Source organism: Podarcis erhardii (genome assembly GCF_964252035.2).
Source record: "Podarcis erhardii genome assembly, chromosome: 1".
NCBI classification, from domain to species: Eukaryota; Metazoa; Chordata; class Lepidosauria; order Squamata; family Lacertidae; genus Podarcis; species Podarcis erhardii.
In genome coordinates this window covers 102,600,020-102,625,738 of record NC_138497.1, presented here as the reverse complement: position 1 = coordinate 102,625,738, position 25,719 = coordinate 102,600,020, and the positions used below count along the sequence as shown (strand labels likewise).

At 46.5% G+C, this 25,719-nt stretch overlaps 1 protein-coding gene and 3 long non-coding RNA genes across 7 annotated transcripts in view; 2 read left to right on the top strand and 2 right to left on the bottom strand.

Moving 5' to 3' along the window:
* Positions 1-338: 338 nt before the first annotated feature.
* On the top strand, positions 339-4,459 carry LOC309349015. The gene is made up of 3 exons (XR_014159610.1): positions 339-884; positions 2,463-2,556; positions 2,733-4,459. It is a non-coding gene; the product is annotated as an uncharacterized lncRNA (long non-coding RNA).
* A 6,089-nt stretch (positions 4,460-10,548) lies between these two features.
* LOC309337340 lies at positions 10,549-12,624 on the bottom strand. The gene is made up of 2 exons (XR_014154173.1): positions 12,263-12,624; positions 10,549-12,036 (listed from the first exon to the last, which is right to left on the bottom strand). It is a non-coding gene; the product is annotated as an uncharacterized lncRNA (long non-coding RNA).
* A 2,139-nt stretch (positions 12,625-14,763) lies between these two features.
* LOC309348694 lies at positions 14,764-17,681 on the bottom strand. Its single transcript, XR_014159514.1, has 2 exons — positions 15,615-17,681; positions 14,764-15,016 (listed from the first exon to the last, which is right to left on the bottom strand). It is a non-coding gene; the product is annotated as an uncharacterized lncRNA (long non-coding RNA).
* A 223-nt stretch (positions 17,682-17,904) lies between these two features.
* ZEB2 (zinc finger E-box binding homeobox 2) overlaps positions 17,905-25,719 on the top strand; it is a 164,134-nt gene continuing 156,319 nt past the window's right edge. For 2 of the 4 annotated variants that reach the window (XM_081870675.1, XM_081870678.1), the window contains exon 1: positions 21,703-21,937. In XM_081870675.1, the coding sequence (XP_081726801.1) occupies positions 21,718-21,937 (220 nt within the window). In that variant the 5' untranslated portion in view covers positions 21,703-21,717. The other 2 variants (XM_081870677.1, XM_081870676.1) reach the window with 2 other exon arrangements.

Here is a 25,719-nt window from a genome sequence, read left to right as displayed (position 1 = left end):
GAGGAGGAACACTAGTGAGTGTGAAGAAAGGAGGGGTGAGGGAGGGTAAGGAGGCTGCTCTTTCCCCCTTCTCACCATGTCCTCATCAGTTGCACCAACAGCAATGCAGCTGCCATTTTGAGCTGGCTGCCTCCCTCTCATACCGGATAGTGTCAAGGAAGGGAGGGGCTGCTCCTGGAGGTGGGGAGGATATTACAATAGTGGCGAGGACACTGAGTCCAGTGAGCTGGAGGGAGGGGAGCAGGCGACGCCAACCAATGAACCAGACCCACCCTCTGGCTGGCCAACACAAACGTTGTGTCTCTCTCCGCCAAACCCACCCTCTGCCCGCGCAAATATGGATGGGAAAGTGTCCCATCTGAAGTACAAATGGGACAGGAGATACTTTAGTCCCAAAAAGGGATGCTCCCGTTTTCCTAGGGAGGGGTGGCAACCCTAGTTGACAGTTAAATGTTAGGGACAGACAGTTGGAGATCAACAGAGTGAAGTGGGTAGGCAATTGGGAGTTGGTTGGAGAGAGATATGGAAGTACATTGGCTGGGGTGAAGTACTGCAGAGATTGGCTTGAGGTTAAAGCCATTTAGAGGCTAGCGTTAGAAGCGGTGGCTCTGGAGTCTGTGGAAACTGCCAACTAGCATCTTAAGACCCCCCACCCCACCCCAGATAGGTATCAGATTTCCCTTTTGTATATGAAGTCCCCTTAATAAAACTGTCTCACATCCAAACACATTACTAGGTGGCTTAAAAGCATTCTGAGAGAGAACTGGTGGCAGCTCAAAGACTGAAGAAACGCAGACACAGGTACTTGTGGTGTAGACAAGTGAGAATGAGGGACCAAGAATCCCTGACACGATGGTGACAGAGGTAGCAGCTCTCCACCAGAGGTAATAGTCATTCATTCCCCAATTAGATATTTGGAAGCTCAGGTCTACGAAATGATTACATTCCACTAACAAGGCCAGGCTTTGTCAACCTGGTTGCCCTTTAGCTGTTTTGGACTGTAATTCCCATCAGCCATGGCCAGCACTGGAGAAGATTGAACAAGGAGCTCCTAAGAGACAAAAACTGGAGCACTGATTTTCTACCTACGAGGACTAGGAACTAGCGAAAGTTGGAGGCAGAGAGCATGCATCATACTAATGACTTAGAAAGCAGCACACAAAAAGCAGACATGTAAAAATAAACTACAAATCCAGCAAGGAATATTGATTTGCACCTTCACATGCATTAAGGCGCTCCCTGAGAAAAACTACTAAGAATGTAAGGAGGTCGTGACACGTGTTTATGTAGGAAGACAAGGTCAGAGGATATACTAACAATGCAAAGAGGTGTGTTGTAATAAATATGAAAAGGGCAGGTTTGTTGGGCCCAAATGTCCTGTTCCCATCCAAGAATTCCTTTCTCCTCATTAGCCTTTCACCTTTGGACAGCCAGGGCATTAAAATTCTGGCTGAAGCATTAAGGAAACCAGTTTGGTGTCCTTAGCACAGATTTATCCATATCACAAAACAGTCATATAATTTGGCTCGAGTGTTAAATGCCTGCTCAGGAAAGAGGCCCTTGAAAAAGGGAGAGGGTTGTTGCTAGTCAAATCTGCTAAAAGTTCATTCAGCATATTATCCATGCTTTGCTTTCTTCAAGAAGTCATATTTGTTTATTCAGCAAAACTAGAGGCAACAGCTCCTTTACGCTGCATCTCATATTTGTATCGAATGGGGGGGAGGAAACATTATAATCATGTGGTGACTTCCTTGCTAGAAGACCCCCATTCTTCTAACAAAGAGAGAGCTGCAGTTTACAGAGTTCTCTTAGAGTCTCTTAACAATTCTGAGCACCCTGAACAAACCATACTTCCCAGGATTCTTTGCGGAAAGCCATGGCTGTTTAAAGTGTCTCAGATGTTCAGTGCAGATGTCCAAGGCCACAGGACTCTTAGACAGATTCACATGGCTGCCCCTCTGGATGTCCTTAACAGTTATTACTTGTAAAGCTTTAAACAGCTTAGGACCCAGAGCATCACTTTCTCCAACGTGAATCTTCCTACCCACTTCATCAGCCGCCCCCCCCCCCGCATGCCTTGCCCCCATCTGATGTACATTGGGAGCGAAGTACCTGAAAACCCTAAGTACACCATATGACAGAGCTTTTAGTAGGGATGTTAGTCTCTTTTATTTTTAAAAGTGGAAATGCTTCTAGTCCTGGACAGTTTACACATGTAGGCTTCAAAATGAATGCTGAAAGTATTTCTCAGTGCTGGGAAATCAAACATCAGGCAGTAGCCTCCAGAGTGCTTCAGTGCAGTACTGGACTAGGAAGCCTGTGCAGATGGTTCTGTAACAATAGTTCATCCAGCACCGAAATTCAAGTCTAGAGTATGGCTTATGTTACTCTTCCCATCACCGCTGTTGTTCACTCCTTTTGCACAGCTTTTTTTTTAATGGGATATTTTCCAATGCAACTAGGAAAAGAAGCTGCAGAAAACCAAGACAGACAACTTTCTCAAGGAATTACAATTTGCAAAGGAAAACACAATTCAGACAATATGGTCCAGATGAGGTGAGTGTGTTCAAGGCCCATTTCAGCCATTGTGAAAGTTGTATTTTCTCAATGACAACTTCCCTATCTGAGGAATAGGAATAATAGTGAACCACCTCAAATCAAGAGAACTAAATGTTTATTATTATATTATATGTTTATTATATGTATTTTTAATCCCATTTCTTTTTTCCTAGGATGTCTCCCTGCCACATCTTAATCCATCTTAAAAATGGAAGATCGGAGGTGAAAGATAGTGACTTCAAACACTGTGATTTAGCTGCAATGAACAACCTAAGGCTTCCGCACTCCATGTTTCCCACATGCTTACAAACTGGACTGCACTGACTGAATTGATGAATTAATCAGATATTGGTATGGCAGCACAGTAGCCAATGACAACCTCCTTACTTTAGTGCAATTAACCTCACCTTTACCCATAATGGATCCATCTTTTGAATATGCTTGCAGTATCATGAAATAATAATTCAAGAAAATAGTATGTATTGTACTTATTCAGCATTTAAACTTGGGAGACTGGTGCCAGCTTAGTCCCAAGATCATATTCTTCAGTGATATTAGGGTGTTCTGAGGCTATGCAAGCCCAGATAGGAATTCGTTATCTATTTACACTTCCCTGGTAATGGCATAATCCTAATCAGCTAGTGAGGTGAATTCATTTGCAGCCCAACAAAAAGCGGAAGTTGCACAACATGACCTCTTCCTAGTCACCTAAGTGACCTGTCACTTAGAGGGCTGAATGTAGCTGAGAGGCCTAAGCACGTTTACTTGGGATAAACAGCAAATAGTTTGACAGTTTAGATCTTCCATCTGTTAAAAAAGAGAATATGCTCCTTTTCCCCTCCCCTCTTGTTTTGTTTTCGAAGAGTCCTATGTTTCAAGGCGATATTCTAAATAACCTTTTGAAATACCTGTTGTTGTTGAAAAAGAAATCTATGAACGGTATAATCTTTACTTGTATTTGGCACTTCTCGAAACAAACGAAAAGCAGCCTCTGCAATTTATGCACCACAGCCCGGTGTGTGTTTACTCAAAAGTGCATCCTGAGTTCAGTAGCGTTTGCTTCCAGTAAATGGGCATAGGATTGCAATTCAGTTTGTTTTTATTGGTTGCTGGAGTATCTTGTTAAATTCTGTACACCAGGGGTGGGGGAAATCTTTTTCAGCCTGAGGCCCACTTGCCAAAGCCTGAGACCCACTTGCTAAAGTGGGCAGGGCAAAGAATTTAATGCTTACCCTCATACAGCGGGCTAGTTTCACACTCACACACCCCTCTCTATCCTTCATGCAGATGAACAAGAGGCATCTTCAGAGATCCAAGCCACATTCCAGCCAAGTAAAAACACTCAAAGAACCAAGAAGGGCCAGTGAGTGGTGTAGTCTGGGGAGTGTTCCAAAAGTCAGATTGAGACAACTAGAGGGCCACATTTGGCTCCCAGACCAGAGGTTTCCCCACCCTTTTTATACAAACTAAACAGGACCAACTTCACAATAGGAACTTCATTCTGAGCAAACATGTATAGGTTGATGCTGACAGTGATTTAGAGCAGGGTTTCCCAAACTTGGGTCTTCCACTGTTGTTGGACTACAACACCTATCACCATCCCTAGCTAGCAGGAGTAGTAGCCAGGGATGATGGGAATTGTAGTCCAAAAAACAGCAGGAGACCCAAGTTTGGGAAACACTGATTTAGAGCAACCAACCATCTCCAAGACAAGCAGCTTTCCTGATGATGACATTGTACATTTAGACATTTGGAAATGCCACATCACTCCAGCTTCTGATACCCTTGGAACAGTTCTGGCCACAATCTGTGGATCTGGAAAGGAGCTTGTTTTCACACATACTGGCTGAGTGAGGAAAAGTCACTATGAGCAATTGCCATTTGATTTACATTTCCAAGCAGGGGCAGGGGACATTTTCCACCACAAGGGATGTTTCATGAGCCACCTTCTGGGATGGTTGTGGCTGGAAACAAAAAGATGTGGCTTTCACCTTTGTACAGTGGGCTGCATTTCTAGCCATTCCACACCTCTCCATCCACACAATTAAGGGGTATTATCACAGTTCAAGGACACATTCCAACCAGGCAAAAACCACACAAGGAGGACATGGAGCAAGGCCGGGGGTAGATGTGGCTTACAGAGTATCTCAAGGTCTGGAGGGCCACGTATGGCTCCCAGGCCTGTGGTCCTCTGCCCTGACTTCAAAACCAGAAAACAATATTTTTCAGTGACAGACTTGCCTGGGCTGATTTATACTAGTAACAAACGGGTGACTGGACAAGGGGTGGGGAGGGACTCAGACCAGGAAAGATTAACAAATGTTTGTATTATACCAATGTAAGTTAGAATAGTGGCACTGTAGCTCACAATATAATGTGCCAAAGCCAAGACAGGGCATTAGGTTTTGATGAGCTTTCCTTTTAATTAAAAGTATTTAAATTAAGGCACTTTGCCTCTGCCCCTGAAGACGTTTCGGAAACTTCAGCTGGTGCAGAATTTGGTGCCCAAGTTTTTCACCAGGGCAAGATAGTTTGCGTATATTACACCAATCCTGGCCTGCCAGTACTAGCTGCAAATTAGTTTCCTGGCCCAATTCAGAGTGCTAGTCTTCACCTGTAAGTCCTTAAACAGCTCAGGATCAACTTTCTCCATATGAATCTACCTAAGATCATCTTCCGAAACCCTTCTTCATGTTCCTCCTCCATGAGAGGTCCAGAGGGTGACAACATGAAAATGGGTTTTTTCTGTAGTGGCTCCCCATTTGTGCAATGCTCTCCCCAGGGAGGTTCGGCTGGCACCTTCATTATATACTTTTAGGCACCAGGCAAAAACATTTCTCTTCAACCAGGCCTTTGGCTGATTAACATTCTATGTTTTTTTAATGTGTTTGCGGCATGTGGGGGCTTATCGGATTGGTTTGTTCTTGTTCTCATTATGTATTTCAAGTTTTCATTTTGTATTTTCATGCTGTGAACCACCCTGAGATTTTCGGATGAAGGGACGTATACAAATTTAATAAATAAAATAAAAATTCAAGAGATTGCACCCACCTCTCTCAATTAAACTTGCTTTGCTGCTCAATATTTTAAAGCAGCATCAGGCTCATTTTTTTACAGGTTTGGTCTGGAAAGACCACTGGGGGTGATTCAATATGTCTGCTGCAGTTTTCAGGACTCCCAGTTCTGCCTGGGTACACAGCAGGCCCTGCAAACCTGTGACCCGCCAAGTTAAACACAACTCGCCAACCACCAATAGCAGCATGCACTAAGTGGCTCAATAAATTCCTGCTTCTTCTGCCTGCCTGGAACTGCAAAATGGGGGAGTCGTCAAGAATCTGGCAGGCGACTATAAAAGGTTACTTGGCTGCAATCAATTTGATGGGTCACAAATTAGGCAGGCCTAGAAAATGTTGGCAGTGAAACCCAGAGTCTGTCTAACAGACTGAGAATGCAATCTTTAGCACACTTCTACTTTGGGGGAGCAAAGGGCTGGCAAAGACTGTTATTAGGGCAGCAAGGATTTCATCTATGTAAAACGGGACCGCGATAAAACTACAGCTGAAAGCTGAAGTAGTGAATGGGATAGCTCAAATTATTTTGGGGAGCTGTACCTCTTGGGAGTTGTCCTTGTCGTTTAACCTGGAGCACACCCAAACTGAGCAAATGGCTACTTAACTCTGAGCAAGCATGCAGAGGGTTGCACTGTGGGACTCGGCTAGTTTCATGGGCTGCATGAGATTGGTGAGATCTACGGGCAACTCTGCAATAAAGCAGAGGTAAAATGTAAATTCCAACACGTTATTTAAGGTATCTTCATGTTGGAAGTGTAATTTCAAGACGCTGCCCCCCTCCCCAACCCTCCAGCCGGTGCTTTTTTAGCAAAATAGATCCTGAAAACATTTATCACATGAGCAATCTTATGTGCTCCTCAGAAGAGATGACAGGTGGGTACCAATTTTAGAAATCATGAAGGATGCTTCCTCTACTCAACATAAACAACAGGTTCACCACGGGAACATTTTGTGATGAAGGGCAGTATATAAATTTCACAGATTAAATAAATAAACAAAATGCACGGCCATGATTATTTGTGGCATCAACATACAGTAGTCGTACCTTGGTTTGCGAACAGCTTAGTTCCCAAACGTTTTGGCTCCTGAACATTGCAAACCCAGAAGTGACTGTTCTGGTTTGCGAACTTTTCGGAAGCCAAACGTCCAACAGGGCTTTTGCAGCTTCCAGTTGACTGCAGGAGCTTCCTGCAGCCAATCAGAAGCTGCACTTTGGTTTTCGAATGTTTTGGAAGTCGTACAGACTTCCTGAATGGATTGCATTTGACTTCTAAGGTACAACTGTATTTTACACAATCCCAGCACAAGTAGTGGAATGGAAAAGCTCCTATTGGCTCAAAATTGGAAACAACAGAACATACCGACGCTTGAGGAATGGGGAGCAAAACTACTAGAATACGCGGAGATGGACAGATTGACGGGGAAAATTAGATATTTAAAAGACCAAAGGTTCATTGAGGACTGGGGGAAATTTGTGGAATATCTGGAAAATATAAGTGAAGGTCAGATAACGCTAGTTGGGTTTAAAAAAAGCTCTGTGAAAAGGTTGGAATATTGTCTAAAGAGAAAAAGAAGGAAAGAGAAAATAATGTCAATATAAGCCAGGATTTGTGTGAATTTGTTAAATTAGGGTATGGATGATTTCAGGGGAAGCTGAAGGAAGTCTTACAGAAAGAAATCTGCGATAACAAGGTGTAAACTGTTTTACTTTCTTGTTTGTTATGATTTAAAAAACAATAAAAATTATGCAGAGAAAAAAGGAAAAGCTCAACCCAAGAGTCCTGCATTATATTTTCCCACCTCACTTCTAGCATATTTCAATCTGGAGCAGTTCTGACCTAGGTTTTTATTTATTCTTCACAAGCAAGAGCAAGTCAAGAAGCCATGAAAGACTCAGGTAGTACTCAATGTAAGTTCTTGTTTGATACTAAAGCTGTTGCCATAAAACCATACACTCTGCAATTCCCTCCATCCCTGAAGGATCTTACAGGCACAATCACAGTTCTCTTATTAGAACAGCAGTCAGGAGAATTTTATATTAATGGGGTAAATCTGTCAGGGGCTTTAAAACAAAAGAAAAGAAAAGAAAAGAAAAGAAAAGAAAAGAAAAGAAAAGAAAAGAAAAGAAAAGAAAAGAAAAGAAAAGAAAAGAAAAGAAAAGAAAAGAAAAGAAAAGAAAAGAAAAGAAAACAAAACAAAACAAAAGGTGAATGAGGTGTAAATCCTGACAAAGTTCTATGGTGGAATCAAATCAAAGGCAGAAACAAAACACAAGTTTGTCCTCTTCCAGATTCTGGTCTTATTATAGGGCCACTCAGAATCAAGATTTCTGGCTACTGCCTAGCACAGACTGAGAATTTATCCTAACCTAGAACACACATCAATTTCATAGCTAGTGCATGGGTTTTTCCGTATCAAAGTGTATATTGTTGCTGAACAACTATTATTGGTAAAAAAATATCGACCCATACATTTCTGAGTCCACTTCAAAGTGCTGGTTTTAACCTATAAAACCTTACACAGTTTGGGGCCTATTACCTAACTGAAGGCCTCTTCTGACATGAGCCTATACAGACCATGAGGTTATCATCTGAGGCCCTCCTCGGATGGAGATGCAGAGGATTATGAAGAGAGAGGTGGCCTTTGCCTATAGTCTCCGCTGTGTAGAACACTCTCTGAAAGAATATTCACCTGGCACCAACCTATTTCCAGCGCCAGGCAAAGGCTTTCATATTTTCCCAGGCATTTGGTTAACATCATGGCTGTCTCTGTGGGCATTTTTGGCTTGTTGATTATTATGATGATGTGTATTTTCTAGGGTTGGCTTGCAATTTCTTTAAATTCACTGGTTATTTTATTGAAGGTGCTGCTTTTGTTTTTAATTCAGAATGGCTTGCATAGAATGTGTTTTGCCCTGAGCTGTAAGTCACATCAAGACTTTTACAGTAGCAGGTGTCTAACAAATGGGATATATACAGAGAGATATGTTTCCTCCAGCTTTCTCTCAGTAGGGCCTGCTGAGAAGATCAATTGGATCAGCATTGGGCTTGTACCTATGCTTAAACATACAGCAATAAATGGAGTATGGCTAAGAGTTATATAAACACAGCTTTAAAAAGGACAGAGATATGTATATCATAGATAGCCAGATTATTGATCTATGACTATAAATCCTACTGATTTTAGCAAGATTTATTTCCAAGAAAGCATCCATTGGACCAGGCCACCTGTCAAATAAATTAAATGGGGGTCTTAAACTTTTCACAGGATTTAAGGAAGTAGGACCTAAATGGATTAATTCATGCCAGTCATATCTGAATATGTTTTCTACAATGCACCCATAAGGCATACAAAGTTTGTTGACAACTTCATATCTTGAGAGAAATTTCTCTCTCAATAAACCCACTTTTACAAGTGCAACCCAAGGAGGTGGTGGAGAGGGGGGATAGTTTCACATTAGGATGTTTCTTACTTCATCTCTTTGTCCTGGGAGAATGCAACTAAAGAAACCACATTTAAAATCAGACATTAGATATGCAAATATGTGTTCAGATCAGAGATACAAAAATTATTCCAATGATTAATTATTCATCATAAAAATGTCAATTAATAATTCTGAAGCATAATAGGCATCTTTCTAATGCATCTTTATTTTTGAGGCCTAAATACTGTTGAATATATGTATTTGACAGAATTCTTGCAACTTTTAAAAAATTCAACAAAGTAAATAAGAAACTGTAAACAAAGGGAAGGAAGGAATGCTAATAACCACCAACTTCACCAGAGAGAGTACCCGGAGTTGAATATCGGTGTCACGGGAGACACAAGAGTGGCAACTGCCCCTTATATCCCAAGAATGAACACTAAAGGAATCCACCCAGGATTGTGTTATCCACTTACTTTCAAAAGGACAAACACACTTCTGATACACTTGCAAATATGCACAGATAGGAATACAGGAAGCTGCCTTATATAGAATCAAAAACTGGTCCATCTAAGCATGTATCATCTGCACTGACCAACAGCGACTCGTTTCAGGCAGGGGTTGAACCTGGTTGGTGCTGGGGATTGAACCTGGCACACCTTCTGCATGCAAATCAGATGCTCTACCACTGAGCCACAGCCCTTCCCGACAGGAAGCTATCCTGTGTCTTGCAGAGGGTCCCTTCCTCTTCCCCATCAGCTGCAACCTGGCCATCTCTTAACGCAGGGGTGTCCAACCGGTCGACCGCGATAGACAGGTTGATCCCCGGATGATCGCGGTCGATTGCAGGATCCTTATCGCTCGCGTTATTTTGAATCATGTCTCCTCCCCCAACTCTGAACTCCCCCCCCCAAAAAAAATAATAATATGGGTAGATCACTGCCAGTTTTTTTTACTGGAAGCAGATTGCAGTCTCTTGGGAGTTGGATGTCCTTGTTTTAATGGAAGGAACAGGGATTGGAGCTGAGGCATCCTGCAGAAAAAGCAAATGCTTTGCCACTGAGTGGCAAATAACAGAGAGGACCAGGCCAGGTTCAAGATACTAGTGTACAAACTCCAGAACAACTTAGGTCCAGAATGCCTTAACCCATGTCTCCCAAAATGATCACCAAGATCATCTAGGGGCAGCAATATTAGTACTCCCACAGGGAACCAGAAGCACAACTTGTGTCAACAAGGAGCTGGCCTTCAGCGTAGGGAACCTAACTCTGTGAAACTCCCTCCCACTAGAAACCAGGGAAGCACAACCCCTGCCAAGTTTCAGAAACCTGATTAGAACTCTTATTTCTGGAGGCCTCCGCACTGTGAAGTTTTAAATCTCTGATGTTTCAATTTCTGCTTTAAACTTTGTATGTTGCATACTTTTATTTTGTAAGCCACTTTGGGATGCTGATGGTGAAAAGCAGGGTGTAAGTTGTAATAAATATAAAAGTAAAAATTTTAAACATTTATTATATATCATGATACATAGCCCAATCCTAGAACTGAAACAGGAGTGACCTGAATATCATATGGACGAAGCAGTGATTCATAGTGCTGTTTTGACATGGGAATGATACAGGAATTCATCAAATGTTGCCGTTTCCAAGTCTGTGCATAAGAACTTTTTCAGGGGAGGGGATAGCATAGCATAGAGCAAACAATATCCTCCAAATGTATCTGCCATGTTTTTTAAAATGATATGCAAGTTATGTTAATCAGGCACAATTGTTCCCTCTAACAAGGAACTCGGTGCGCTCAGAATGCTCAAAGGAAACCTCAAGGTTTGCAGAAGTATTAAAAAGAAAACTAACAAAACAATCCCAAACTGAACATGCTCAGTCTTAACAGAACCCAGGAAAAGTAAGAGATAGAAAAGAGGGAGAGTAAATTGGCTTCCTTGAGAATTAGAAAAAGACATCTCCAGGTGGCTGGCAGTAACCCTAAACAAGAACATTCCTGTTAGATGCTGGAAAAAAGTGTCACAACACGTTGTGGTATATGTCCTCTTGTGAAAATATCTGATCCTTTTGCATTTCATAGTTCTGCAATGTGAGTGTCAGTACAAGATGCTTACACTTCAGCTAAAACGTGGCTGCAGAACTCCAGCACCAGCTGGTCATCTTTTCCCAAAAAAAAATATCTACCTATTATGAAAATATCAGGTGTCTGTACAAAAAAACAACAACAATCCTACAAAGTTCCAGCTGGCCACTATAGAGGTAACACACACTGTGCAATTCTTCTTACAATGCCTTCCAGAAAGAAATTTGACTTGGCTTAAGCTACTGAATTACTGAAATCTCCCTGTTCTAGGAAGGCAGCCTGGAGTTCCCCTTCTCCTCATAGGCAAAGAACAGGCACATACTCAGGTGTGAAGTGTGTCTGCACCAGGCCTGCCTGAGAAGTGTACTTGCAGCAAAATTAAGGGAGGGGAAAGGTAAGAGTGCAACACAGAAACCAGCCCTCAGCTACCACTTCTTTGCCTTGGAGGTGACCCAAGTATGCCCAGTGAACTACACAGCACATATTCACAGCTCGCAAATGCAAGCCTCTGAGCTCACAGATTGGAGGGTAAAACAATCAACCCTGGGAAATGCACAATGAAACTCCACCTATTTCATATACAAATCAATGCAAAAATAATACTAAATTATGAAACGCTGGCCCTGCATTTGTGTGGTTTAGAAGCATTACTATTCCGTGAATAAATGTCTTTTCTTTCTCTTCACTGTGATTGTGCTTACTCCCCCTAAAAAGAAGGAGCACTTCATGAAGGGGGCAGCCACTTTGTAAGGATTATGAATTTTAAGCAGACCAATCCTCCTCTTCCTCCAGGACATGCTGTATTCTTGAGATGCCATGTGTACCAAGGGTTATATGCCGGGGGCTGTCTCCTTCCAAATGAACAAGCCAAAAAGTGAAACTCCTTTTAAACTGCATCTTTAAAGAGAAAACAGAAAAACCACATACACTTTTCCTACTGCAGCTTGCAGAAAACAGGAAGGCCCGTTGCTTGCTGGGTACTATTAGGCAACCCTATTCTGCATGCCTTCAGTTGTAGGAAAACCTACCCAAGCAACCCCAAAATCCCAAATGTCAAAAGCTGCTCATCTGAATCCACCCAGACACAAGGGGAGCGAGTGAGGTTCCCCTGTCATCCATATACCTCTAATTTCACAGACCCTTTCTTGGCAGCCCGGGCCAGAAGAGAGCAGGCCAACAATCCTACGCTTAACTGGGTAACCTGCAGGATCCTCTGGAAGCGCAGTCTCGGGAAGGGCCGCCGCCGAGTTGGCCAAGCCCTTTCCCAGCGCCTTTCAAGAAAGATTCCCCCCCCGCCCCGCTCCCCACGCCCGTCCGTCACCCTGAGGAGCCCCTGGCTCCGACCTCGCCTGCCTGCTTCGGCGGGCCTTCGACATATGCGCGGGGAGACGGAGAGCGCGCGGGAGACGCCGAGGCCGAGCGCGCGCCCTTTTCTCATGCTAATGAGCCCCCGGCCGCCCTTGGGCGGGGGAGGCTCGTGCGAGGGAGGGAAGGAGGGAGGGAGGCAGGTGGCCGCTCGCTCGGCTCCCACCGCAGCCCCCCGGCCCACCGGAAATAGGGCCGCGGCGTCACGTGGGTGAAAAGGAGAGCCCGGCCAGAGAGGAGCCGCTGGTGGCGCAGTCCGTGGACAGGCCGGGCCAAGGGGGGCCGAGGCGCGCGCTCCCCCCGCCGCCCGCTTCCCACGGCCCCTCTCACGTGGGGGATGGAGGCAATGGAACAAAGGGGGCAATCGGGGGAGGGCAAGGCAGAGCCCGGTGCCCGCCTGGCATCCTCTTCTTCGGCAGGCACGTTTGGCTGGCCCCAAGGGTCCTCTTTGCTTTTACGCAGGGGAAAAGTTGCAGCGATGGGGAAGGGGAAAGACCCGCAGGGACCATTTTTTTGCTCCTCAGCGCCAGACGGGGTCGCGTCCGCCCCATCCACCCAACGTCTGATTTGCTGAGGCTGCTAATTTGGTGGCTTGTGGAACTGAAGGTGGGGGTTTTCTTTTTCCTTCTTTTTGAATTCCCGAGAGTGTGCTATAATAATAATGACAATGTAAATAAGCAAACAAATAAATAAAATGCGGCTTACTTGAGCCCGTGCTGGGCATCCTTCTGTGTCAACATGCCCAGCCTCGTGCTGCAAATCTCACACATGCGTCTCCCAAGCCTCTCTAAGTTTACTCGAAAGTAAGTCTCTCCTTTTCTTTTCTTTTCTTTTCTTTTCTTTTCTTTCTTTTCTTTTCTTTTCTTTTTCTCCCTCCCTTTTCCCCCCACGGCAACTTCCTGCCAAGGATGGGACTGGAGGCTTGGACGAAGCCAAGGCAAGGGAGACGCTTCGTTTGTCTGGGAGGGGGCGAAGCAGAGCATCGATCAGTTTTCCCTTCGCTTTCGGCGCTGATGTCAAAATCTTGCTTAGCCCAGGAAAAGAGCACTTGCATTCCTCCTGTAGCTTCACGAAGCCGCGCGTCCTAACCGCGGAGGTGAAAGTTGTTTCGCCTCTTCTTCCTCATAGGCTTCATTTTTATTAATTTTTTTATGTTGCTATTTTCTGACACAAATCCTCAGCCCAAACCCCACTCTCTCCCTGTTTAGCAGCGTAATAATAATAATAATAATAATAATAATAATAATAAAGCATCCTTGCTATTAAGAGTTGAGCGGGTACATACCAATCGTGCGAAAAGTCTCTCCGGGGAGCGTTCCCCCCCCCGTGTTGTTAGCCTCCCCCGCCTGCCTTCCTCCCTCTTTCCACGCGTGTTTCGGGAGTTTGTGGAAACTAAAGGATGGCTCTGCGGGGGGGGGGGACTTCCTAAGTGTCTAGGAATTATTTTGGCCGCGGCAGTGTATTTTCTCTAAATCCACGAGGACCTTCCCACGGTCTGGTTCGGTCTCTGTCCTCCTCGCAAAGGATTGCCCGTGTAACTCCCATTTATTTGAAGGGGGGGGAGAAATCTAAAGCTTTGCTTTAAGGCGAAGGGGAAAAAAATATTTGGAAGCAAGTTGGTTCTTCCCCCCACTACCACCCCACCACCTCGTGCCCTAGTTAATAATCTAGAGATGTAGGAATAATATATAAAGGGGTGGTAATGAGATTACATGTTAAGCACTTGCACTTCAGATAAAGGGGGGAGAGACGTGTAATCGAGAATTCAGAAAAGGAGGTTGTTGCTATCAGTATTAGTATTATTGGTGTAGGTTCGCTGTAGCTCTTTCAGATGGGTCACTGTGCTTTAGAGCTCCAGACCAGATCCGAAAAGACCTCCTTCAGATGGAAAAGACTTGGGATCTGGCTGCCTGGGATTGGTACTTCGCGTTCGTATTTGCAACAGGATCTGCTCACCCTCTTGTCCCTCTCTCCAGTAACCCAGAGGCGCCTCCGTCTAAAAACGAATGGTACCCTCCTCTCCGGGATAGGGATCGTTAGGTCAGTCAGTAAACACTTTAGCTCTCCCCCCTCCTCAAAAGAGAAAAGAGAGGGAAGTTTTATCCCAACTCAATGCAAAGAACCAGAATAAAAGCCTGGAGAGGCTCTTCTCCCACTTGTCTAATTACTGAGCTTCATCTTTTTGCCGTCATCAGTGGATCAGGATTTTTAAAAAAAGAAAAAAAGAGATGTTCTGAATTAATACAAAAACGACAGGTCTTAAGTGGAAGAGGCTCTTTAATAGTCACAGGTTAAGAAAAAGAAGTTTCCTTCGCTTCTTCCGGGCGTCCCACCGTTGGGAACCTGCCTTACCTGCCCCGGAGAAGGTGTCAATGGAAAAAAGCCCTCTTTGATTCGGATCGGACGGGGCAATTGGGTCCAGTTCGATCCGGAGTGTGGGTCGTGGCGGTATGGGAGGCGGGGGGGGCTGCTCTCCGGATGACACCAGGAGAAAGCTTCGCGTCAAGCAAACCTGAAATGAGCATTTGATTTAGAAGCCCGCTCCAAAGATCCCCGCGCTTATCCTAACCCCAAATGCGTGTCAACCAAAACGTCTGAATATTTCCTTCAAACACGGAACAAGAAATCCCAATGCGCGCGAGGCAGGAACTGCGAGGAGAGGTGAGGGGTGTCCCTCTACCTCCTTCTAGTTCCTGCTGAGCCGAAGATTTAGACCTATTTTCGGATGGCAGGGAGGAAATAAATTCTCCCCAAAAGCCTTGTTTGGGTTTATTTGGACCATGTCCCCGCAGTTTTGGAAATGATTCACCCAAAGCTTCGAAAGAGAGGGAAGTAGGGCGTGTGTGGCGGAGAGGATGCGGTTGCATGTTCTGATTTGGGCTGCTTTTTATTCCTTTTTCTTCCTCCCTCGGCCAGCAAGGTGGCAAGAGTGTGTTACCCCCTCTCCCCTTTCCAAAATACGCATCCATCCCCTCACCCCCTGGTCCTGAGCTTCAGGAGCCTTTTCCCTTTGGAGGCGGTGAATGCCAGGGACTGGAGCAAGCATCCCAGTTGCCTCGCTCAAGGCGCCCGTTCAATGCACAGCTCGCCAGCAGTTTATCTTAGCTTACTGTAAGTAAAAGTGGAGTGTCGGATCAGCGCAGCATTTGTTTCCGTTTCCTTCAGTGGGAAGGAGCTGGCGGGGTCGGAGGGGGTCTGCAGAGAAAGAGAGGAGCGCTCTCTAAGAGATTTAACTGTGGCCAAGCGAGGAAGATGCTGCCGGAGGAACCCAGTCTCTCTCTCTCTCTCTCTCTCTCTCTCTCTCTCTCTCTCTCTCTCTCTCTCCCGTGTGTGTGTGTGTGTGTGCCTGGGCAGCTCCTGTTTAGTTTCAGCACGGGATCATGCCAGTCAACCTCGCGAATTGGAACTTTGTCCCCTGGATGGGTGGGTGGGTATTTCTTTGTAGGAAGCACTGAGATCACGCAAAAAGTTATCTCGCAGAGAAAAGGAAGGGGTTGCTGCTGGGGGGGGGGGGGATATGGGGAAGCTGAACCCAGCAAAGGATCCCCTTCTTCTCTCTTCTCCCCGCCGCCCAGCCGGGCCTCTTTCATCCTCTCCGGGTGCTTTTAAGGACTTCGCCTGCAGCCGGTGGTCTCTCCCAACCCCAACCCCCCAGCCCCTCCGACGATGCGCCTGCAAAGCAGCTTTTTGATTAAGCAAACAGAAGAGCATTGGTTAAGAACACACTTTAAGTTGTGTGTGCTGTGCGTGTGTGTTTTAAAGGTTCCCCTGGGACCGTGGACTCGGAATTGGTTAATAATGTGCAGTACTTGCTAAATTGCTGACTTCCAGATGTGGGGGGTGGGAGAGGAATATCTTTCTTGTTTAGGACCTACGTAACCTGATTGGATTAGGACAGGCGCGTCACATTGGAAACCTTTTTGAGTGATGATTTAATTAACCATACAGTAGAAAGCTGCCTTCGCCAGGAAATCCCTTCCCTATTTGCATAACCAATCCCCACAGTGCAAAGGTGGAGTCTCAGGGCTTAATTTTCATTTTAATCTTTGCCAAAGTCCCCCCCCCACCTCTCCGCGAGCGCACACACAAAAAAGACTTGTTACCCCCATGAAATGCAAAGCTACCCACTCAACTTTCTGCCCTTCAAGAGCCATCTGTGTGTAAGAGAGAGACACTGAGTGTGTGTGTGTGTGTGTGTGTGTGTGTGTGTGTGTGTCTGTGCGTGTGTGTGTGTGTGTGTGTGTGTGTGTTTGATATTCTAATATACTGGTGCAGGTAGAAGTCAATCTGTCTAAATCTTTGACTGCAATCCTAAAGAACAGTTACTGTGATGCTAACCCCACTGACCACAGAGGGATTTGCTTCCGAGTAAACAAGCTTAAAGCCACAGTTGCGAAAGTCCTTGAAAGCTACCTATATATTTCATGCACTGAATATGCATTCTGTCTTTATTTTGTCAGCTTGTTTATGGGTTCCGAGTCTTCTTACACCGCACTTCGCCCGTATATGCCTCTATACATATTATCTCTGTTTCCTAACTGCCCCTCTGACTATCTCCTTGCAAGTGTGAAAGGAGAACAGAAGGTGGGGGGAAGCAATTATTATTTCCCCTCCAATTCTCAGCCTTTGCATACACCCCAAGAGAAAAATGTCGATATTTTCTCCCTCCCACCCACCAAAAAGAGCAGCAGGGACTTATTAACACACACGAGAGATCCTCGCTGCATTCACTCTCAAGTAAAAGTTCTATCTCCAGCAGAAGGTTTTGCCTCGAAGTAAGCGCGCTTAGCAGCTTTGAAACGCCCCATAAATTTATTTTTATTTTTTTAAGGACCAGGAGTTCATTGGCCACTTGTTATATATCTTCAGCGCTAATTCAGCGTCTTCCGTTCTACCCCTAAGTTTTATTATGAATAGTTTTGTTTTGTTTTCCCCCGCCTGCCCCGTCACTCTGGCATCTGCAATTTGAAAGGGGCGCGAAGGAAAAGCAATCGAGGGAGGAAGCCCATAAACAAACAAACAAACAAACAAACAAACGATCCCTAGATCTCTCTTTCCCTGCTGCAGATCCCGTCTTGCTCTCTAGCCGCGCGCTGCGAGCAAGCCTGCGGGATGCGAACCGCACAGCCTCCGGGTGTCTCCTTGCAACTTTCAGTTCCTTTGAGTTGGGCTAGTTCTGTGAATGGTGTTCACCGTTTTCCGCCTCGCATCCAGTAGGATTTAGCGAAGAGGATAATGATGCCAAAGACTTGATGGCTGGGGAGGGAGGGAGGGAAGGAGGCAGGCAGGCCAGGGGAGGGTGGAAAAGAGGGAGGCAAAGGCGGAGGGGAGGGGGGAGGAGGAGGAGGAGGAGGAGAGAGAGAGGGAGGTGGAATTTCATTTCTTCCACTAAAGCGTTCGCGGAGACTTCAAGGTATAATCTATCCCAGATCCTTCCTTTCCCAGAGAGAAACTTGGCGATCACGTTTCCACATGATGCTCACGTTTGGCGCTCTTCAATTATCCCTCCCCACAAAGATAGGTGGCGTGTGTTTCAGGGTCCTCTCTCCTCTCTCTCCTACAGAAAAGAAAAAGAAAAAAATGTCATTAGAAGAGGCGTAACACGTCAGTCCGTCCCCAGGTTTGTGTTTCCTGGAGTGGCAGAAAGAGATCAGTCCTAACCTGCCCAGCAGGAATAACGGTCCCTTCCGACAACTCTTTCCGAGGCTTTTTGACCATTTTGTCCTCTCTTCCAACCAGCTACATCTCCCTGCACCTTTTTTTCTCCCCTCCTTCCTCCACTCCGCGGCTTTTTCATGCTTCTTCTTCTCTCCATTGCTGACCAAAACTACACACAAGACTTCGCAGGTACGTTCTCGGTTATATTTTCCTCTCTTTTCTATTTTTTGCTCATTGTTGTTCCGCCTCTCCCTCTCGTTCTTTCCTCTCTCCCCCTACCTCTTTTTCTTTTAAAAACAATTGCTGTCTTGGGGTCTGTTTTCCTTGTCTACAGCTAGGGAGGAAGTGGTGAGGTGGGGTGAGTTCTCATTTTTGAACTGAAATCTACATTTACTTGGGATCACTTTCTGAGAGAGACAGAGGAAGGGAGTTGTTTCTGCCTGCAAACTGTTATTACCTAGGGTCTCCCCGCTCTCCCAGGACATATACCCACCTGGCTGACCAGGTGGGAAAGGTTATTTTGCCCCCCCTCCATTTTTATTTTACGTTTTATGGTTCCCACCAGGAGTAGGAAAGTTCGCCTTTCTATTATTCCTCGGTCTGTTGTGGTTTTTTGGTTTTTTTTTAAGCAGCATTCCGCTCTCTTCTCTTCGTCCTCACGTTTACACATCTTAAAGTTTGCACGTACCTGTTAATGATTTTCAAGCTGTGAACAAGACCAACACAGGCACGGCTGGATAATAAGATTTTAGTTGGGGCTTTGCTTTAAAAAGAACTCCCAGCAAACCAGCCCCACCAAATGTATTATTAGCTGGCTGCAGCTCTTAGGGTTAGTGGCAGGCTTCTATTTAGTCTCTTCCAAAGCAACCAAGAAAGTTTTTTTTCTTTTTTCTTTTTTTGCTGTTCTGTATGCTTAGTCAGTTTCATTTCTTGCTTTTATTTCTCTGAGACTGGGTGAAGTTAACACCTCAGCTTCTGGGATTCTCAACAAGAAGTGAAAGTAGTGACTGCAACTTGCTTAAAAGTCGTTTGTAGCACAATTTAAAAAAAAAAAATGTAAAGAGGGAAACAAAATCAGAATTCGCCCAGGAAGAGACGAGGGGTGGAGTGGGGGGACTTTGGTGAGATTCCAATTTTCACAATTTTTAGCAACCTTCAAAAAAAGTGAATATCAAAGGGTACGTAGGCAGTGAGAATCCTTGACGGTGATCCTCTCCATTGGTAGATTCTTAGAGAATTTCGCCACTTACCCAAGGATGCTTTCAAGGATCAGGTTGTTGTTTTGAATAATTTCTTAGCCTCCTGCTAGATCTTTTCTTTTAATGGAGAAGATAGTTGCTACAGAGTTAGAAGTCTCCAGCAAATATGAAATGGGGTGCTGATTCCCTTCGCTCTTCCACACACACATTTCAGTGGCTCAAGATGGGTTCATAGGCAGCTGAGTCCAAGACACAGGGCTGGCCTCGCTTGTGCCATCTTACACAGCCTTACCTGCACAACACAGTGCATTTGAAGCTAATCTCCAAACAACACACTGCCGCAAGGTTTATTTCATTTCATTTCTTCCTTTCTTAAATCGCCTTTAAAGTTAATAGGGAAACAACCACATAAAAGGAAGGGAAGAAATTCCCCTCCCCTTCTCCTGCCAGATCTGTAAAGTTCTGCGTTGTGCAGCCCATGCTTACTCGTAAGTAAGTTCCCCTGACTTCAGCGGGACTTGCTCTCACGCAAGTGCGGTGAGAGGTTTTCCAGCCTAAAGAGACGAGCCTGCGAGTCCATTTCTAGATGGCAAAAGCCTAGTGTATAAATAAAAGGGGGAAGACAAAAGACGAGGTTAGGATAAATTTGGTCCAGGAGAGCAAGGGTTAATTGTCCTTGTTTTACAGTTTGCATCTGCTGCGTCTTTTATAGTCTCTCTCTCTCTCTCTCTCTCTCTCTCTCACACACACACACACACACACACACACTCACACACACTACCCAGTCCTCCTTCCTTGTTTAAACTCGTCCTTAAGTCAGAGTATGCTGGGTTGTGGTGGTTGTTGTTGTTTGTGTTGTGCTGTGTGGGTGCATGTTCTGAAGCTACAACGTCAGCCAGACAGCGAGGGGTTTCCTCGTTTCCCCAGTTTTGACAGTCTTAAAGCTCACATCCAGTTTGCGGCCGTGTCAGCGAGAAAGTGCACCAGTTTTACAAGACTCCCTCTGTGTGTGTACACGCACACAGACAATTTTTTAAAAATGAGATCCACTAATAAGAAAGTCTCACAAGAGTAGTTTCACATCTCTCCAGCAACCCCTCTTCTTATTTTCTTTCTAAAGAAGGGAGGCTGAAATTACATTTGGGGAGGGGGGGGGGGAGAACCCTGTGCAGGATATTGCCAACGTGACTTTAAAAGTGTGAGAAACGTGGGGGGGGGGAGAGAGCGAGCGAGAAGGCAGATAAGCCTGTTCTTCTGCAGCTCTTATCAGTTCGTAGCCATATACTTTCAATATATATATATATATATATTAAGGTGTCATTGGTTATGCAAACAAGAGACAGCGTCGTGAGGTCCTCAGTACTTTTCGGAGGAAAAAATCCGCCCAGCGATTTGAGTCAAGCAACGTTTTTTTTTTCCTGTTTAAAAACTCAGAGAGAGAGAGAGAGAGAGAGAGAGACAGAAAACAAAACCATTAAAACCGAGTGCATTCCCTCTACGGGTCATGAGTCATTTCTGAAGATGTAATACTTGTGTGTGTGTGTGTCTGATCACTGGTGGTGGAGGGGGAGATAATAATAATAATAATAATAATAATAATGGGAGGTATTTTGTCTGTTAAAAGAAGAGCATGCATTTCAAAGAAAGAAAGAAAAAAGTCACCCCCACCCCCAGCCAGACACTTCCGAGGAAGGGCGAAGGGAGAGCGTGTGTGTGTTTTTGTGTGTGGCGCTGTGTGGTGCGCAAGGCGAGCGCTGCTGTGCGCGGCGCCTGGGCTGCTCGGGGTGGGGGTCCTTCTTTTGTGCAGGGTGGGGAGGTGTCGGGGTGGGGGTGGGGGGTTGCCTGTGGGGAGAGCCTCTCCGCTGTGTCCGTGGGCTCCCTTTGGCGCCGCGCGTTTGAACGGGATCTCGCCATGCCCACCCGGTGCCTCTGTTTGGTTGCTCCATAGAGTCTGCGTGCTGCTGAATCAGGGAGTCGAGTCCATGCGAGCTGCCATCTGATCCACTCTTATCAATGAAGCAGCAGATCATGGCGGATGGCCCCAGGTGTAAGAGGCGAAAACAAGCCAATCCAAGAAGGAAAAACGGTAAGGAGAGAAGGGAGCCGCCGGGGAAGGGCAGAGCGGGGGAGGGGGAAGCCTTCCATCAAACTTTTTTCCCTTCTTCATTTTTTTTTCTTTTTTTCTACTTTGGGTCCTGGCGACACTTCGAGACGATTGCCGGCGGAGTGGGGAGGGGGGGAAGGGTTTGGAGAAAAGGCAAGGAAATATGAAGGGAGGTGTGCGTATTTGGACGAAGCGGGGGGGGGGTGTTGCTAGAAAGAAAGCAGCAAAAAGCCCCCCAACCCCCAACCCCCAATGCCCGCGGTGGGTTTGGAGCAGGGCGATCGCTTGCGCCGCGGCGGAGAAAAGAGAGAGGAGGAAAGGGGGGGGGGGAGAGACCCACCGAGAGAGAGAGAGAGAGAGAGAGAGAGAAAGAGAAAGAGACGGAGGGAGGGCGAGCTAGAGATCTGTCCGTCTTGTTTGTTGTGTATTTCTGGAGCGGAGAGAGCGAGAGTTTCAGGGAGCCCGAGAGAAAGTGAGTGGCAGAGAGGATCGGCGGTGGGGGATCCCAGGGCGTTGCTATTCCTGTGTGTGTGTGTGTGTGCCCCCCCCCCCCGCGAGCGCTCCTTAAGATTTGGTTCGCTTCACACACACCCTCCACCCACCTCTTTCCTTCTGTTTTTTTTTTGGGGGGGGGGAGAAGTCCGATCAAAGTAGGCAGGGGCGGGGAGGTCCCGGGGCTTCCTTGGAGGAGTTGATGGCGGGGGGGGGGAGATTCCTTAAGGAAGCGGAGCGGGGGTGGGAGACTCCGGGCGCTGAGAGGAAGGAAGAGAGAGAGGAAAGGAGATTCCTCCTCCCCCCCCCCTTCCAGTCTCCGTCGCTTTTCTTGGCTCGGGGCGTTGGGAAAAGCAGAAAGTTTCTCGCCTCTGGGGCGAGTTAGCTAACGGTCCCGGCTGCTGCGCTCCTGCGCCGGCGAGATCGCCCAAGAAGACCCGTTAGATTCCTCTCGCCCGCTCTCTTTCCTCTTCCCCTCCTTCCTTCCTTCTCTCTCTCTCCCTCCCTCTGGCCCCGCCGTTGTCTCTTTCTTGTTTCCCTTTGATCGCTGCCTTCACGGCCACAATCACCTCTCAGCCAAGCCAAGCCAGCCTCTCTCTCTCTCTCTCTCTCTCTCTCTCTCTCTCTCTCTCTCTCTCCCCCCTCCCCTCCTCCTCTCACAAGACCCAGGAAAAGCAAAAGAGCTGAGGGTGAGAGAGAAAGAGAGAGAGAAAGAAAGAAAAGCAAAGGCACTTTGGAAAACGTCCGGTAGTTTTCACGTTGTCATGACCAGATCCTTCCCTGTGGGGGGGGGGGGAGAAGGAGGGAATGGACACACCGAGAAAGGAGGGGTGGATTACAGGGAGGGGGGCGATCTTTGAACAGCTCCATTAAAACACATACGCAGGAAAACCTCAACCGCTTAGCCAGACCCTGGGAAAAAGGGGGTGGGAGGAGGAGGAGGTGGAGGGAGAGCAGCGTGAGAAATCTGGAGCCGAGCGGGCGGAAGAGTTACTTTTCGGGGGCGGCCAAAGAAACTCCCCTCTGTTGAGCAGGCAGCAGTCGGGAGGGTCGTGCGTGTCCCGCGCGTGGCTCTCTCTCGTCTGATCGCGGAAGAAGCGGACGGAGAGGGAGGGGGGTCCTGCGCGGCCCCGGGACATATCCTGCGTCGGATGTTGGGGGGGGGGGGTTCAGCTGCCCCCTTTCCCTTCAGGTCCTTCCTTTCTTATTTGAATCACAAGTTCCAAGTCTCTCTCTCTCTCCCCCCCCACCCCCACGCAACTAAACACTCGCACACTCCAGCCCCACACCATTCCGCATGGCGCTTCCTTGGCCCTCACTCTGAGCAAATTTTCTCTAGAGTTGAGGGCGGGGGGGGGGAGGTGAGCATGAGGAAGACACTGGTGTAAACCCAAACCGATGTTACTTGCAATATTTTTGGGCTGGCGGGGGGGTGGAGGACAGGACAGGAAAGGAAACACAAAGAGAAAGGTTGGTTACAAACAAATGTGGGCGAGTTTTTGTGCGTTTCCCCCGTCGCTGGGGAGGTGTGAGAGAGGGACTTTTCAGGGCAGAAACTCCGGGCTGCCGTGTCTCCACTCACCCCATCCCACCTCCCCGGGGCTGCTTTCCAAGAAGGCAAAAAACAAAGTCTAAACAATATATTCGGGGCATCTTCTCTCCCCCCCCCTCACTTTTCCGCGTTCCCGGCCACTTTCCCTTTTAGCCTGGTGCCTGCCGTTATTTAAGGTGGTCCTGGCGAAAGAGGCACTTTTCCTGCCCACCCTCTCTCACCCGTCGCTTGTAATTTAGCAGACGTTTAAAAGCACTCTTTTCACCTCTTTTGTACGATTATTATTATTATTATTATTATTAAGCTGATTTGCTTACAACCACTGTCTGCTGTAGGGCTTTTCTCCCACCCACCCCCTTCTATCCTTTACAAAAATGTTAAAAGAGCAAACCTTTTATGTCAACTATGCCGTCCTCTCCGCCGCCGCCCCCCCCCACCTCGCGCGCCACACACACAGGATATGTTAAATATCACATGGAATGAGATTCAGGCTTGGTATTCTTGATTATTGAGAAGGGTGATGTGGTTCAAGCCAACCTTCTTTCTCTTCCCCGTGCGCGTGTATAAGACTGTTAGCTTATCTCCTAAAAGCGTGTCCACTGTGGTGTGGTGAATATCTGCATGTATGATCTATCTGCATGTTCAGTGTTTCCTCCTGACAGTTTGTTCCAAGAGAGGGAGAGAGAGGTGACATTAGCGGCGTGGAGATCAGGCATGAGATGCATGCAGGAAACACAGGCATCATTAGAGCAATGCAGAAAGACCCCTGAGGAATAGTCATTCTGCTTCTTCCCCCCCCTTGACGTTCTTCTGGGTGTCTTGAGAGAGAGGTAGGGAGCGCCTCTTGCCAGGTGAAAGTAACCTGTGTCTTTTAGACTCTGCAAACTTCTTCTAAAGTCTAACCACTGTTTGACTCCAAGTGTCAAACCTGCGAGGGTGGTGTTGCACTTAAAACCAACCCACAAAAAAGCAGACATCTTTCTCTGCTTGATGATGCGCGTGTTTTCTCGTTAAGCCATGTCTCAAGTGAGAACTATTCGAATTTTGAATAGCAGGTAGATACATCAGGGGTGTGTTTTCTTCTCCTCCTCCTCCTCCCTCCTTCCTTTTCATATCTCTCTCTCTCTCTCTCTCTCTCTCTCTCTCTCCCTCCTATTTTTTCCTCGACAAACACGTATTGGCCCCTTTGGGATTTGCTGGGGATTTATCTGAACGGGAGTGGATTTCTCTCTTCCACCCCCCCACTCCCTTCTTTTGGATTCCTGGAAAAGATGTCACTTTGCTGTGGTTGTGTTTTTCCTGATAACATTACACAGAACGGTGCTAATCGAAATCAGGGAGAAGAAATTCAGGGGCAGCTCATGAGAATCAAAATATTTGTGGCTTCATTAAAAAAAAAAAAAAGAGGGGAGAAGCTTCTTCTTTTTTAAAAAAAAAGCATAAACTAGACTGATGGAATTTTATTTATTTGTGCAAGGTTTGTGTGTCCCCCCCCCCAATTATTTTTAAAGCAAGGGAAAATCATGATGGGCAGAATGAAGATCTTAAGCAGAGGTCCGGAAAGCATTCTGGGCAGTGTGTGCGCACCTATTTAAGTTTTAAGATGAAATGCTGCTTCAAATTATGATAGGCTTGTTGTTGTTCTCAAGCGAGCAAGTTCATAAATTGACTTAGAGGTGAGAAGGAAGTGGCGTGGGAGTGTGATGCGGAGATGCCCAGATTTGTGTGGCTGAAATGAGGGCAGAAAGGGGGAACCGTTTCCTTTTAACGTGGTCTCCCTCCAGAGGAGCTGGCGCTTGTAGGAGCTCAGAAGCACCCGCAGCAGTCCAGGAATGCCTGTCGGTTTTTCAGGAAAGTTCAGTCAGATGATTCCCAGTCGCCTGACTCGCTGTGAATTGAAACACTTTCTCTCTGCAAGCAGGAGGCAAACCCCCAAGCTGCCTTCTATTTGCTTTTTTATTTTTTTTTGCTTCCCTCTCCCTCTCCAACCCCCACCCCACCCCACCCTCTGCGTCCCCCTCCCCTCCCTTCTCTGCCCCTGGGAGATCCACCACCAGCTCCACTGCCAGGCGAACTGCAAACTTTCCCCAAGTTTTTGCTCTTGCTGTGGCGGCTGATGCTTAGGGTGTTATGGGCCCCCTTTGGAGAGGAAAAAGATGCTGCGACTGATGCGACTGATCACGGGGTGACCTCAGTCCTCTCCCATCAAT